The following is a 15,193-nucleotide window of genomic DNA, read 5'->3' as shown; positions in this document are numbered from 1 at the left end:
TTGTCAAAAAAATAAAAAAGGCATTGGTAGTGCTACACAAAAAGTTAATTTATTTATTTTACGACCTCATTTTATAAAATAGCTAACATCAATGATTTTATTTTAACGTTTAATGCAATAAAATAATATAAACAATATAATAAAATAATATATATATTAAAATAAATAATAACCGTCACTGCCAACAAAATAAAATAGTACATCTTTTAATAAAATATTAATTTTTAATAAATTTAGCATGTTAGCAAAACGTGCCACCAAACCAATAATAATATATTAATTCGTAAATTAAAAAAAAAGAAGGTTTACTTAACCGGGATAGATACCCACCAGTACCAAATTTTTGAAGGGTTTTCCGTAAATAGACGAATATCACAGTGTCAACGTTATAAAAAGGGGTCCCATTTGTGGCGAATCGTCTGGCTGAGAAATCAAGGTGGGCTTGCTTGTGGACTTGGGAGTTTGGAGGATAGAGAAAAGGGAACGGAAATGGTGAAATTCTTTATAGCCACAACAAGCTAAGCCCAACCCTCACCTTCCCCTCCCTAGTCCCTCCCTCTCCCCCACAAATCCCACCAAACTTTGCTATTAGGCGAAATCGCAATCGAAATCTAAATCTAAAGACTAAATCACATGGCCCATTCAATTCCGTAATAAATAAATAAATAAGTTATAAGAAGAGGAGGAGGAGGAGGAGCGAGCCCTAGTCCTAACTCGGGGGGTGGGGGGGACCGGTTCGACTCGGCCGAAACGACTCACTCTCTTGCTCTCTCCGTTTTGCCATGCGACTTTGGTTTGCTGCTGCGACCGCCCTCTTCACAGAGGACTCCATATCTGTCTCCTCCTCCGCTCAAGCTCAAGCTCAAGCTCAAGCTCAAGCTCCAGCTCAAAGTCAAAGACAAAGTCAAATCTCATCCCTCGATTCTCGCCCAAGAAGATTCCGCCATGTCTGCGGATTCTCGCCTCCCTAGTCCCAGAGGCCTCCTCTGCAATGCTGGCGCCGGCGCCGCTGCCGGTACGTTGTTTTGTTTGCTTCCCGAGAAAATTTATACAGAGTTTGACTTTGTCAACCGTGTTCAAAGCTTTGATTCATTTCATTTTGTGGTACAGGGACCATTGCAGCTACATTTGTGTGTCCTTTAGATGTTATAAAGACTAGGCTTCAGGTTCATGGGCGGCCACAGCTCGGGAATGGAACTGTTAAAGGTTTTTCTTCTTTAACTTTTGCCCTTTTCAGGATTCACTTTGTTGTCTATATCCATTTTTTTAGTGAGTTTAATAGTCACAAAGTGGCTTTTTTTTTTTTTTTTTTTGGTTTTGTTTGGGTATATGAATATCAGAATACGATTTGAGTATCAATGGGGGGTTTTTGTTAGTGAGTTTAATAGTTACAAGGTGCTTTTTTTGTTTGGGTATATGAATATGAGAATATGATTTGAGTATCAAATGGGGTTTTTGTTTAGCGAGTTTAATAGTTAGAAGGTGCTTTTTTTTTGTTTGGGTATATGAATATCAGAATATGGTTGAGTATCAATGGTGTTTTATTGTTTTGGTTGGATCAGGTAGTCTTATAGTAGGTAGTTTGGAACATATATTTAAAAAGGAGGGGTTGCGAGGCATGTATCGCGGGCTCTCCCCGACTGTGATTGCATTACTTCCCAACTGGGCGGTGAGTCCTCTTCCTTATAGTTCTAGCTTCTTGCCTCTGCTTGTTATCAGTTTCTTGTCTAGAGAATTCCCTCTAAAAATGAAAATTTCTAATTAGTTTTGTCAAGAATCTTTCTTTGTGTAATTGGGACTAAGGCTTTGTTGGGGTGCTAAATTGAGCAATTTGAGGAAATGATATATCTATAAATTGTGACGTTTTGTGATCCAATTCATTTTTCTACACGATGCATTGAAAAAGGGAACCATAGTAGCCTATAGTCTACACACATGTTCTTCACTTATTACAAGATGGGAAAATTGGTGTACCATCTATACAGAAGGTTCATTTACTGACCAGTTCAGAATTCTCATAACTTGGTTAAAGTTGTGTTTTTTCCCATTTTACCTGCCTCATTATAGTAGTCATTTCATTACAACTAAGCAATGGATTTAAATTGAGCAAAGGTTAGCAAACGATTTAATTACTGTATAAGAAAGCAGTTATCCATACATTTGTAGCTTGTTTTAGGTTTTGATTTGATGATATCTTTTATGGGTCCTAGATTATTCTATATGATGCTCATATTTGCTGCCTGCCTTCTCTAGAGAGTGGGGAGTTTTTTTAGTTCATTTATGTTATATGTATTTTGCGTGACCTGTGTTGTACCTTTTGCAGGTTTATTTTACAATATATGAGCAGCTAAAAAGCATTCTTTGTTCTGATGGTTAGTTCATTATATTCCCTGATCAAATTAAGGATATTCATGCTCAAATTTTTTCCTAGGAACATTTGTACTTCCTTTTCATTTTTATAACTTGAACTTATTACTATGCTGTATCTTCATATTAAATGTGTGGTGATGTTTTTGGCTGTGCTCCATTTGTAGATGAGAATCATCATCTTTCAATTGGTGCTAATGTGTTAGCTGCTTCTGGTGCTGGAGCTGCAACAACCATTGCTACAAATCCTCTTTGGGTTGTAAAGACAAGACTTCAAGTGTGTATCTCATTACCACATGCCTCTTTTTGAAATTTAGCTTGATTAGTGTTATCACATTTGATGAAAAAAATACCTAGTTAGCAAGCTATGCAGCAGTATAAGACTATAAGTTATATTGAAGGTTCATATAATTGCCTATAATTTTGCAAATCTTGTTGTTTACTGTGTGGAAGAGAAGCTTTCCTCTGTACCTCTCTAATTGTTTGTGCTGTGAGCAGTTGCAATTTTAGCATCATCTTTCAATTTAACCATGCTATTCCACAGTTTTTTGTAGTGACTAGAATAGAAGGGATAATGACATGATTTTGTGATGTATTTTATCCTTTGTTTGTTTGATAAATAATCGCATTAACATATTCTTTAGCATGTTGTATGAGTTGGTTAGGAGTATTTCAAAAATCCACATGAATACAATTTGTGCAAGATAACCAACCCCTATGATCCATGATAGAAAATGAATAGGAAAAGTTAATGAAGGTGAGAAACCTAGGTTTAGATGGTTTTTGGCTGTATGGAAGGACTTAGACTGTATCACAGAGTAGTAGTTAATCGATGTTGAAGACACTGTAGTTATGAGCAGAGGAACATCATAGTTATACAACAACAACAACAACAGCAACAACAACAACTAAGCCTTAGACCCAAATTTTTGGGATATACTATTGATCCTCAACTGATTAGTCAAAATTCAGTACCATAAAGCGTGGCTAGTATTATCAAATTTTCCTTTTAACTCAACAGGTATTCTATAATCATCACACAATAATCCTGATGCATTTCTCTGCTTCATCCACCCTCCTCTTGACCATTAGGTCTTACTGCCCCTTCATCTCTGTCTCAACTTTTGCTAAACTTAAGTTACATTTCATGTACTTTATTTTAGTCCTATTTAATCGACACTTTAGATTCTAAAGCATGTAGCCAAATTTCTAAATTGGCATTAACTCTGCCTCTAGTTTTATCTGCTAAAACAATATCATCTACAAAACCACGGGGCCTCCTCTTGAATCAATTTAGTGAGCTCATTCATCATTAGTGCAAAGAGATATGGACTTGATGCTAATCCTTATGCAAACCTATGGTGATAGGAAACCCACTTGTGATGCCTGTCATGAATGGTTTTGTGTTGAAGTTATAATTTTGTACCAAGTGGAACAGATTGTTGTTTGTGTACTTTCACATCCCAATCCTCCATTTCTTTGTCATCATAATCAACATACTTCTGTCATTTCGTACTTGTGGTCCTACATGAGTAAAACGATGTTCAAATTTTTATTTCTCTGGTTCTTTGGTAGAAGTTTTTCTGTGCAGAAAGTGTTGAAGCTTCAAGCATTCACTTTCTCTTATTTTCTTCAGACTCAAGGAATGAGACCAGGTGTAGTTCCATATAGGAGTACATTGTCTGCTTTGAGGAGAATAGCTCATGAGGAGGGCATTCGTGGGTTGTACAGGTTTGTAGCTCCAATTATTATTAAAATACCATATTAGTTGTTGCATTTTTATTGTGAAAAGGATTTTAATGGTGCTTGTGGTGCTATTGTTAACAGTGGTCTTGTGCCTGCTTTGGCTGGTATCAGTCATGTTGCAATACAATTCCCAACATATGAGAAAATAAAAATGTACTTAGCCAATCGAGGTAATTGTCTGCCTGTTTTTATTTCTACTTGATTTTTTGGTTTGATATGTTTTAGTTCCCCTTGAATTTATAAGCATATTTCTTTCTTAATCTCATGTACATTTCAGGTAAAAAAGTTTTTTTTTTTTCTTTTTAATTTGATGTACCAACAAAAAAAAAAAAATTTATAATTTGATATAACTGTATCAGATAATACTACAATGGATAAACTACCTGCACGTGATGTTGCTGTTGCCTCATCGGTCTCGAAAATATTTGCATCCACATTGACATATCCACATGAGGTATGATGTGTGATTTCAATTTTATGTGTCAAAATTTCAATTGCTTGAATAATATACTAGTTACCAAACAAGTTACATAAAAGTTTGGCTTTTACAAGTGATAGGGGTCAGGTCATATGTTTTTATCTTGAAGTTATTTGCCAGATCATGCACCATTTCCCTAGGTATTTCTGGAACAGGATAACAGTGCTGTTTCCAATGTCGACGAAATGATGTCTCACCCCACAATATCTTATCATAATCCTTATCATCGTGATTTTCTTATTTTGCAGTAAATCTATCCTAACTTTTGGAATTAAGTAAAAATTTTATACTGTAATTCCAATTTATCATATTGTCCTCTGAGGCTGAGAAGGCTATTTCCTTATACCAATTCTATCCTCAAACAATTTAGCCTCCTGGGACACAAACAAGGATTGGTTTTATTTATCATGCTTTTAGACTGGCTAGAAACTTATTTAATAATAAAGTCCTATATCATGTCATGCTCAAATAGCCCAATCAAAGTGATTTGGATAGGATACAATAGTCCTTTACCATTTCGTTTTCAATTTAAGGTTTACAACAGTTCCTTTGCTTGATGTAGTGGCACATGTACTGACCAAATAATCATTGCAGCATAGCGACATCATTTATTCTGTCACAAATTTTGCAGGTGGTACGCTCTAGGCTTCAAGAACAAGGCCACCACTCTGAGAAGCGGTATTCTGGTGTAACTGATTGTGTCAAGAAAGTATTCCAGCAAGAAGGCCTCGCTGGGTTTTACCGTGGATGTGCTACCAACCTTCTGAGGACTACCCCAGCTGCTGTAATCACATTCACCAGCTTTGAGATGATTCACCGGTTTCTTGTTAATGTTTTCCCTCCTGATCCACACCCTCACACATTGTAAGGATGGATCATATTGAATTGAGGATGTAGAGAAGAAACTTGCATTCCTACGGGCACTACCCAACAGCCAACATTTAGTCACATTGTTGATGCCAAATTGTTTGTGTATTTTAATTGATTTTGGTTGTTTTGAGCAACATTTAAGGATGTTGCAGTCCTTTTTCCCTTATCGAACTTCTACGACATCATGTCTTCTGAGGGGAAAGAACAGGGTTGTGTTATGACAGTGATAATGATGATAAATTGTTACAATTTAGTTCAGGACAATACATTTTTTCTCTGGGGACTGCTAAATTATCAGAATTTATTTTCCATAAATCTATGCTTTGTACCCATGTCAAGATGATTCTGAGTTGCATGTCATTATTTGGTGGAATTGTAATTTCTTGTTAATAAACATGAATAAATTCAATTAGATGCTGGTGTATGCAAGCAGGCCAGGCTTGTTCTTGTTACTCGAATAAATCAGGTCCAATTGTAATTTGTAATTGTTCCCATGTGTTTGAAGTTCAAATGTGTGATTCTGCTTATTTTTGCTGGACTAGATACTTCCCATAAGTATGCCTGAAGGTGCCTAACTCTCACAACCCTCTAGAATCTCAGTGGTAACTTGCAGCTCGTGGCTCCACAAAAGAACAAATATAAAGGACCTGAGGATTTAACTGTAGAAGAGTTGCCTAAAAGAGTTTTAGTTACATGGCTAGGTGACCACTGACCATGACCAAGATAAGCAGAAAGTTCCAGCATTTTACTGTCATCATTATTTCTTATTTAACAAGTGATGCAGAGGAAATATTAAGAACAAATTTTGTTCCTTGAATTTGATTTGGTTTTTATTTTTTGAGATAGGTAGCTTTTGGGGGGGGGGGGGGGGGGGGGGGAGAAGAATGTGAGGTTTGAAGTACAAACATATATATGGTATCACTATGAATGTCAAAAAAGATATTAAACTCTTAGGCCCTGTTTGATTTGTGTTGGGTATTGTGGGGGTCAGATAGCCAAAAGGTACTATTAAAACTGTATATATTGGGCCTACGGCCCAGTTCTAGGATATTTACTTGTCCGAGGATGGTCAAATAATGTTATTATGAGAATGGTAGAAGAGGAAGAGATAAGGATTGTACGTGATAGTCCAAAAGATGTCTGAGGAGAAAAGTCACATCGGAAATGTGGATTTGAGATTAATAAGAATGTCTTATCGTCCTGAACATCCTTCCAAGTTGCATCACGGTTAGAAGTTAGACATTGGATAGGAGAGGAGTAGAGGAAGGCAACAAATATCTTCAAAAGCTGTTACCTCCGCATTAAATACATCCCAGCTAACTCTTTGGTCGCATTAATGTGGAGGTGATACCTGAACAGTGGTAAAGTAGCCTAAGTAGCCTTACAGCTGCTAGTTGAAGATTCTAGGAGGTGTTGCATGGGACAAGAAGGAGTTTCTGGAATCTAACCTACACGTGTATGGTGGGAATGATACAAAAAATTATAGTATATAGCATGGAAAGGTGGCCTAAAAGAAAAGGATGGAAAAAAAGAAATCTTTGTAATAATCCTTTAAACTCTTGTAACCTTGACTATCAACTTGACATTATAACAGAACTCCTCGGATTGTGCCGAGGACAAATTTTCTTATCTTACTTGTGTTTGATCCTCCTAAATAGACAATGGTTACTATCTTTCTTACTCACTAGAACTACTTCTTTCACCCACGCTTTACAAATTCATTGTTTGGGCTCATTGGGCTAAAATCCAATCCTATATTGGGTCCAATCCAAATCTAGTCCTTACAATTGGCGCCGTCTGTGGGGAGAACTTGGTCTATTTTGAAAGTATTTTGGGTGCAACGTTTAGGATGGAAGAAGCAGGTCTATACCAGGTAGCAACAGGTCCACACCAGGTGGATGCAAATCTATACCAAGTAGAATCAAGGGGGTGTCAACATAGCAATCTGTTTATGAACCTCGAACGGAGAGGAGATCGTGAGGGAAGTGTGCACGCAACGCATACTAGTAAAAGCCAGTCTCGAGGGAGGAGCCGTGTTTCCCATGCAAAGAACAATAGAGACATGCAACATGAGATCGATGAGTTAAAAAGGGAATTGCGCCACGCACGACGAAGACGTTTATCGCCCAACTCTAAGTTGTCCTCTGAGGAGACAGATGGTGCTAGTTATAGACAGAGGTCTAGAACTCCGCCCAACAAGTCATTCTCCTACGACGAGGAGTACCACCATAGACGTAGATATAAGAGCTCGCCTCGTAAAGGCCTGGGGAACGATGCCATGAGCAAGGTGTTGAGTCAAATCTCTAAATCACCCTTCACACGAAACATAGAAGGAGCGAGGCTTCCTTAACGATTCCATCAGCCCACATTCACCATTTATAATGGTCGAACAGATCTGGTAGAACATGTCAGTCACTTCAATTAAAGGATGGCAGTTCATTCCAAGGATGAGGCTTTGATGTGTAAGGTCTTTCCATCTAGTTTAGGCCCCATGGCGATGAAGTAGTTCGATGGTTTAAGGGCGAATTCCATTGACTCCTTTAAGAAGCTCAACCGGGCCTTTGGCGCTCGCTTTATCACTTGTAGTAGGGCTCTTCGGCCTTTGGGTTCCATATTGTCTATGTCCATGCGGGAGGGGGAGACTTTGAAGACATACTCGGACAGATATTGGGAGATGTTTAACAAAATAGACGGAGACTTTGATGATGTGGCCATTAGTACTTTTAAGGTCGGCCTCCCAGCCGAGCATGATTTGAGAAAATCTCTGACTGGTAAGCCTGTTACCAGTGTGCGCCAACTTATGGATCAGATTAACAAGTACAAAAGGGTTGAAGAAGACCAGTTGCAGGGAAAAGGAAAGGCTAAGGTAATTCCTCAGGAGAGGAGGGATTTCAGGTCGAACCGGTACAATAATAACCGACCTCGGAAAGACTTTGTTGGGCAACCAAGATTTGCTAACACCTAGGTGGTTAATGCTATGTTTCGAGAACCAGTACAACAAGTTCTAGAGAAGGTTAAAAACAAGCCGTTCTTCAAATGGCCAAACAAGATGGCAGGAGATCCTATGAGGCATAATCAAAGCCTTTATTGCCAATATCATCAGGACCATGGACATACTATCGAGGATTGTAGAAACTTGTGGGACCATTTAGATCAACTAGTCTGGGAGGGGAAATTAAAGCAACTCTTGCATCATTCTAGTGGCCGGGGGAGCCAAACGGGTTTAGAGTTTCGGGGAGATGCTTCTTTGAGACTCCCTTTAGGCACGATAAATGTCATATTTGTTGCCCCAGGGAGGACCGGATCTTGCCCCTTCAGAGTAATGTCAGTATCTTGTTACCCAGTTAAGGAATCCAATTCAATGTCGAAGAGAGTCAAGATGGGCATCCCACTGGTGTTAGGTTTTTCAGATGAGGACAAACTTGGAACCATAAGCCTCACGATGATGCTTTGGTGGTTACACTTAGAATTGGTGGGTACGATGTGAAAAAGGTGATGATCGACCAAGGCAACGAAGCTAAGATTATGTATCTTGACCTATATAAGGGGCTAAATTTGAAACCTGAGAATTTAACAGCCTACAGTTCTCCTCTGGTGAGTTTTGAAGGTAAAATGGTCATTCCGAAGGGTCAGATCAGACTACCCGTACAAACTGGCTCGGATGTGGTGGAGGTGGACTTCAATGTGGTAGATACTTTCTCTCCATATACGGCCATTATGGGCAGACCCTGGCTTCATACCCTGGGAGCTGTCTCCTCCACTCTTCACCAAAAGGTGAAATATCCCTCTGAAGGCCAGGTTTTGGAAATATTAGGAAGTCAGTCTACGGCTAAGCAATACCTGGTAGCGGCCATCCAACATTGGCCCAAGGCTAAAATCTTGGCCACTGCTGAGAATGGTTTATAGCAATCAGAAACTCCGACATTGCTCTTCAATTAGAAGCTTTATTTGTCATCATTTGAATGTTAACCCTTCCATCACACCCAAGAGAGCCACCTTGACACCCATCTAAAGAGCATGTCGAGGCTGTCAGAAATGAAGTAATAAAGCTCAAACAGGCAGGGGCTATCAAGGAAGTTTTCTATCCTCAGTGGCTAGCTAACATGGTGGTGGTGAAAAAGAAAAATGGGAAATGGCGTATGTGTGTGGACTTCACAGATCTCAATAAGTCTTGTCCAAAAGATCCTTTCCCTATGACTCGGATAGATCAATTAGTGGATGCGATGGTAGGCCATCTCGGATGAGTTTCCTGGATGCCTTTCAAGGATATCACCAGATACCACTAGTACTGGACGATCAGGAAAAGACAGCTTTTGTCACTCCCACTGGAAGCTGTTATTACAAAGTGATGCCCTTTGGTTTGAAAAATGTAGGGTCTACTTATCAGCAGATGATGACTAAAATGTTCAAACCACAGTTGGGCAGGAGCATTGAAGTCTATATTGATGATATGGTGGTAAAGAGCAAGGTGGTGTCTGAGCATGTAGGAGACCTCATAAACATTTTTGAAATTCTGAGGAAGCATAAGTTGCGTCTGAATGCTTCCAAGTGTTCGTTTGGCGTAGGATCAGGTAAGTTTTTGGGCTACATGGTAACTCACAGGGGAATTAAGGTGAACCCTGATCAGATTAAGGCCATTAACAGCTTGCAATCACCTCGGAATCCTAAGGAGGTCCAGAAACTGACCGAGATGACTATTGCTTTGAATCGATTTATATCCAGGTCAGCAGATAGGTGTAGACCTTTCTTCCTTTTGCTACATAAATGGAAAGGATTTGAATGGATTGAGGAGTGTGCTATGGCATTTCAACAGCTTAAAGAGTACCTATCTCGGCCATCCATCATGTCCAGTCCTGAGGTGGATGAGGTTCTGTTTGCCTACTTGGCGGTAGCCTCTCATGCAGTAAGTTTTGTTTTGATACGAGTAAACAGTGGCATACAACGGCCAGTCTATTACGTGAGCAAGTCATTTCATGAAGCCGAGATGTGTTATTTACCACTAGAGAAGGCCGTCTTGGCGGTAGTGCATGCTACACGGAAACTTCCCCATTACTTCCAGGCACACACCGTGGTTGTCCTAACTCAGTTTCTGCTCAAGTCAATACTTCGGAGTGCGGATTATACTGGAAGGATTTCCAAATGGGGTATGATTCTAGGGGCTTTTGATATCAAGAATATGCCTCGGACCTCTGTAAAAGGCCAAGTCCTTGCCGATCTGGTTGCCGAGTTTGCTGAACTTCCTGAAGAAGTAGAGGTAAAGCAGCATGGCATGGATGAAAAATTGGTTGGCCTGATCTCCACACAAGACCCCTCACCCTAGAAAGTATATGTGGATGGAGCAGCAAACCAGCGAGGATCAGGAGTGGGGCTGGTTCTGGTATCTCCTAAGAAGATCACCATTGAAAAATCATTGAGGTTGGGGTTCTCGGCTACAAACAATGAAGTAGAATATGAAGCTTTGTTAATGGGAATGGCGATGGTCTAGAAAATGGGTGGAAAAGCAGTAAAAATGTTTTCAGATTCAAGACTGGTCGTAGGCCAGGTAAAGGGGGAATTGGAAGCTCGGGATGCCAAAATGCAGGAATATTTGGGTCAAGTTAGGTACATACAAATAGATTTGAATCTTTCAATTTATTGCATGTCCCTAGAAGTGGAAATACCCATGCAGATTCCCTGGCTACCTTTGCCACTTCCTCGACACAGGGTTTGCCTCGAGTAATACTTGTCGAAGACCTATGCACCCCTACCCCAATAAAGAGAGACTTGCTCCAAGTCCATCAAATCAGGGTAGGGCCGAGCTGGATGGATCCTATACTGCTATTCCTTGAAAAGGACATATTGCCTGGGGAGAAGTTAGAAGCTAAGAAAGTGTGAAGGAAAGCTCCTCAGTTTTGGTTGTCCAAGGACAAAAAGTTGTACAAACGCTCTTTTTCTGGGCCATATCTGCTTTGCGTACATCCCGAGGCGTCAGAACTACTCCTGGAAGAACTACATGAAAGAATTTGTGGAAGTCACACAGGAGGAAGATCTTTATCTCACCGAGCCATTACTCAGGGATACTGGTGGCCGGGCATGCAAAAGGAAGCACAAGAGTATGTTAAAAAATGTGATCAGTGTTAGAGATTCGCACCAAACATTCATCAGCCCGGAGGAGTTCTTAATCCTCTTTCTAGCCCTTGGCCTTTTGCTCAATGGGCCTTGGATATTGTAGGTCCTTTCCCTAAGGCAGTAGGAAACAAAAAGTATCTGCTGGTCGGCATAGACTATTTCACCAAATGGGTCAAAGTTGAACCTTTGGCTAATATTAGAGATATGGATGTCAAGAGGTTTATCTGGAAGAATATCATTACTCGATTCGGGGTCTCCCATACTCTCATCTCGGACAATGGCCTTCAGTTTGATAGCAAAGCTTTTAGGAAGTACTGTTGTGATCTGGGAATAAAGAATAAATATTCCAATTCGGCCTATCCACAAGGGAATGGGCAAGCCGAAGTTGTCAATAAGGTTGTAGTGAATGGACTTAAAAAGAGGTTAGACGATGCAAAGGGAAGATGGGTGGAAGAATTGCCACATGTCTTTTGGACGTATCGAACAACACCTCGTCAGTCAACGGGAGAAACCCTCTTTTCAATGACGTATGGAGCCGAGGCTGTAATTCTTCTGGAGACTGGTTTCCCAACGCTGAGAACAAGTGCATTCACTTCGGACGGCAATGATGAGCTGCTAGGAAAGAGTTTAGATTTGATTGAAGAACGAAGAGAGAATGCAATGGTCCAATTGACCTACTACCAACACAAGCTCAAGCAAGGTTATGATACCAATGTAAAGCTAAGGCTGTTAGCACCAGGCGATTTGGTATTAAGAAAAGTTTTGGGTACTACTAGGAATCCAGCCTGGGGAAAGTTAAGGCCTAATTAGGAAGGACCGTATCGCATCACTTCAGTAGCAGGAATAGGTGCGTATTATTTGGAGGATCTAGATGAAAAAACTGTACTCCATCCTTGGAATGTAAACAACCTAAAGAGGTATTATTATTAATAAAAACAGCCCTGTTTAGTTCCTTTTTAATTCGTTCCAATCATATATCATGCGTTTCCCTATCTATTGAAGTATTAAACAGAAACTAAGTCATGTCAAGTTCCTCGGACCACAGACTTAGTGAAAATTAATACCCCTTGACATCTATTGAAATATTAAACAGAAACTAAGTTATATCAGGTTCCTCGGACCACAGACTTAATGGAAATTAATACCCCTTGACATCTATTGAAGTATTAAATAGAAACTAAGTCATGTTAGGTTCATTGGACCACAGACTTAATGGAAATTAATACCCTTTGACATCTATTGAAGTATTTAACAGAAACTAAGTTATGTTAGGTTTCTCGGTCCATAAACTCAGTGGAAATTAATACACTATGGCGCCTATTGAAGTGTTAGTCAGACATTAGCCTAAGCGTTTAAAAGAAGCAAACTCCTGATTACCCTCTTGGATCACATGGTTTGTTATCACCTAACAAAGATGTAAACCGAAGTAAGTCCATAAGCATCACTTAAAGCATTTTAGGGTGCCCTGGACTTGGTTGTTGTTTGGTCAAACGTTTGAATATTTTCTCAAAGTTAGAAAACTTGTTAGAGTTAATAGATCCAAAGTATGTTTTGATAGTACTTTGGATTTAATAGTCTTAACCTACTCTGATTCTTAATTAAAAATATGTAAAAATTGTGTTTTCTCTTGTGTAAGCAACTTCGCACTTTTATGGCATATGGTTATGTTCAAATGAAGAACAGTCAAAATGAAAATTGCATAAATGAAGAAAATAACCCATATAAATTTGGGAAAGTAAAGTGCACATTTCATAAAAACATGTCTTAGAGAAAGGAAATTTCATTATAGAAATTGTAACTACATTATAAAAATGATGATTCATGATTTCAATTTTATCTGAAGCCTATCCTTGGAGGTCTTGCCAGCTTGATTAGCTACTTCAATAGGAATCACCTTTTCTTTATCCTTAGGGGCTTCCTTGGCAGGCATGGTAACTGAAGCTAAGACCAGTTCAAAACCCTGGGAAGCTAGCCCCATCTTGTGGAACCTCTGTAGTCTTATCCGAGGGTCTATCCACTTTAGAGGAGATTTCCTTGGGAGCTTCAGATTCTTTGGCTCGCTCCTGCTGACTGGGAGGAAGAGGATCCTGAGGTTGTGTTTCTTCAATAGGGTTAGCAACAGTAGAGGTTGCTTCACCTTGAATGGGAGGAAGGTCCAAGGCTCGTATGGCTGGTGGGTAGTAGATATTTTCTGGTTTTCTTAGTTTAGAATAAGCCTCAACCCCAGCTCGGTTGAGAGCTTCATCCCAAGTCTGAGCGCAACAGGTTTGACACACGACTGAGACCTCTGCCCTAAGGGTTTCCTCGATCTTGGCTACTCCGATGTCGTAACCATGCTACTCAGCCTCATCCCGAGCCTTCTCGGCCTCCATTTTAGCTTTCTCGGCCTCATTTTTTGACCTCTCAGCTTGATTCTTAAGCTTTTGGACTACTTCTAATTTCTTCCGAAGGGCCGCTATTTGCTCTTTAGAAGAAGCCAACTATTCCTTGGCATCACGCAAGAGCAGCCTTTAATCCTCGGCTTGTTTCTGAGCACCCTCCAGAGCCGATTCAATGCTTCTTCTCGCCCTTTCCTCCTCGTTCAGCTTGTTCCTCACATCCTTGTTGGACTGATCGGCGATGTTAAACAACTCCACAGCTGCCACACACCTAGTCCTCTCATTGTCCAGCTACCAGTAGCATGAATTGGTTATCTCCTCGACCCTAAAAGTAGCATGGACGGCCTGAAAGAAAAGGGTTAATAACTTTACAAATGACGATAAAGATGTTAAAAAAGGGGGGGGGGATAGCATCATACCATGCCCAGATATCTTTTGAGGTTAAGGAAAATCTCATGCTCCCTGATAGACCGCAGCTCGGCCATATTAGCGGGGAGTAGTAAAGCCTCCTCCAGAGCCGAGGCCACATGGCATCCATTGCCTCCATGGAAATCCCTGATGGATGCATTATCCCTCAAGGGTTCACCATTGAGCATTGGAGCTGGAAGCCAGACTTGAGGCTCAGGTGGCTGATTATCTCCCCTCTCTAAGCCTCTATGCCATGCTTGTCCAATCTTTTGCTGCTTTGCAGCTCGTTGAGTCTCATCTTCAGGTGTAGGGCGAGGTCTCCCAGCCTCCAATACTTCCTTGCCATTTTGCTCTCTCTTTCTCTTCGGGTTAACAGGCTCAGGTCTGGATGGCAAAGATGGCTAAGGAGGAGGAAGAGGAGATTTGGGAGGAGGAGGAGGAGGAGGAAGTTTGGGCTGAGTTGGTTTCCCAGGTGCATCCTCTCCGGGTTGGGACTCTATTAAGTCCAACAAGCTTCTTTTGGATTTTCTGTGGATACCCATCTCGTCCAAAGTGATGACACTTACCTGTTGTTGATGGTTAAGGTCAGCTGATGTACTCTCGGGGGATAGAGGTCGGTTGAACACCTCAAATTCGTCCTCAGAGTCTGACAAATCTACAATCCCCTCTGGTTCTTCTTCTTCTTCTTCTTCTTCTTTTTCTTCCTCTTCTTCCTTAAGAACGGGTTGGGATAAGGATGCTCTTACTGAAGGGATGCCCACAAAGAGTGGCTGAGTAAAGGGTGTACCCTCAGGGATTGGAATGCCCTCAGGAATGACGAATCCTTCGAAAGCCACAC

General features: G+C 40.4%; 1 protein-coding gene across 1 annotated transcript; it reads left to right on the top strand.

The window, feature by feature from the left end:
* The first annotated feature begins 418 nt into the window (after positions 1-418).
* Positions 419-5,776, top strand: LOC126708713 (nicotinamide adenine dinucleotide transporter 1, chloroplastic). Its single transcript, XM_050408589.1, has 9 exons — positions 419-1,015; positions 1,111-1,206; positions 1,563-1,669; positions 2,324-2,372; positions 2,535-2,644; positions 4,004-4,098; positions 4,195-4,283; positions 4,473-4,567; positions 5,223-5,776. Exons 1-9 carry the CDS (start codon positions 946-948, stop codon positions 5,457-5,459), a joined length of 948 nt encoding a protein of 315 aa, XP_050264546.1. The 5' UTR covers positions 419-945; the 3' UTR covers positions 5,460-5,776.
* Positions 5,777-15,193: the final 9,417 nt, after the last annotated feature.

Source organism: Quercus robur, chromosome 12 (assembly GCF_932294415.1).
Source record: "Quercus robur chromosome 12, dhQueRobu3.1, whole genome shotgun sequence".
Taxonomy (NCBI): domain Eukaryota; kingdom Viridiplantae; phylum Streptophyta; class Magnoliopsida; order Fagales; family Fagaceae; genus Quercus; species Quercus robur.
The sequence above is the reverse complement of the archived record's forward strand: the minus strand, read 5'-3'. Positions and strand labels throughout refer to the sequence as shown.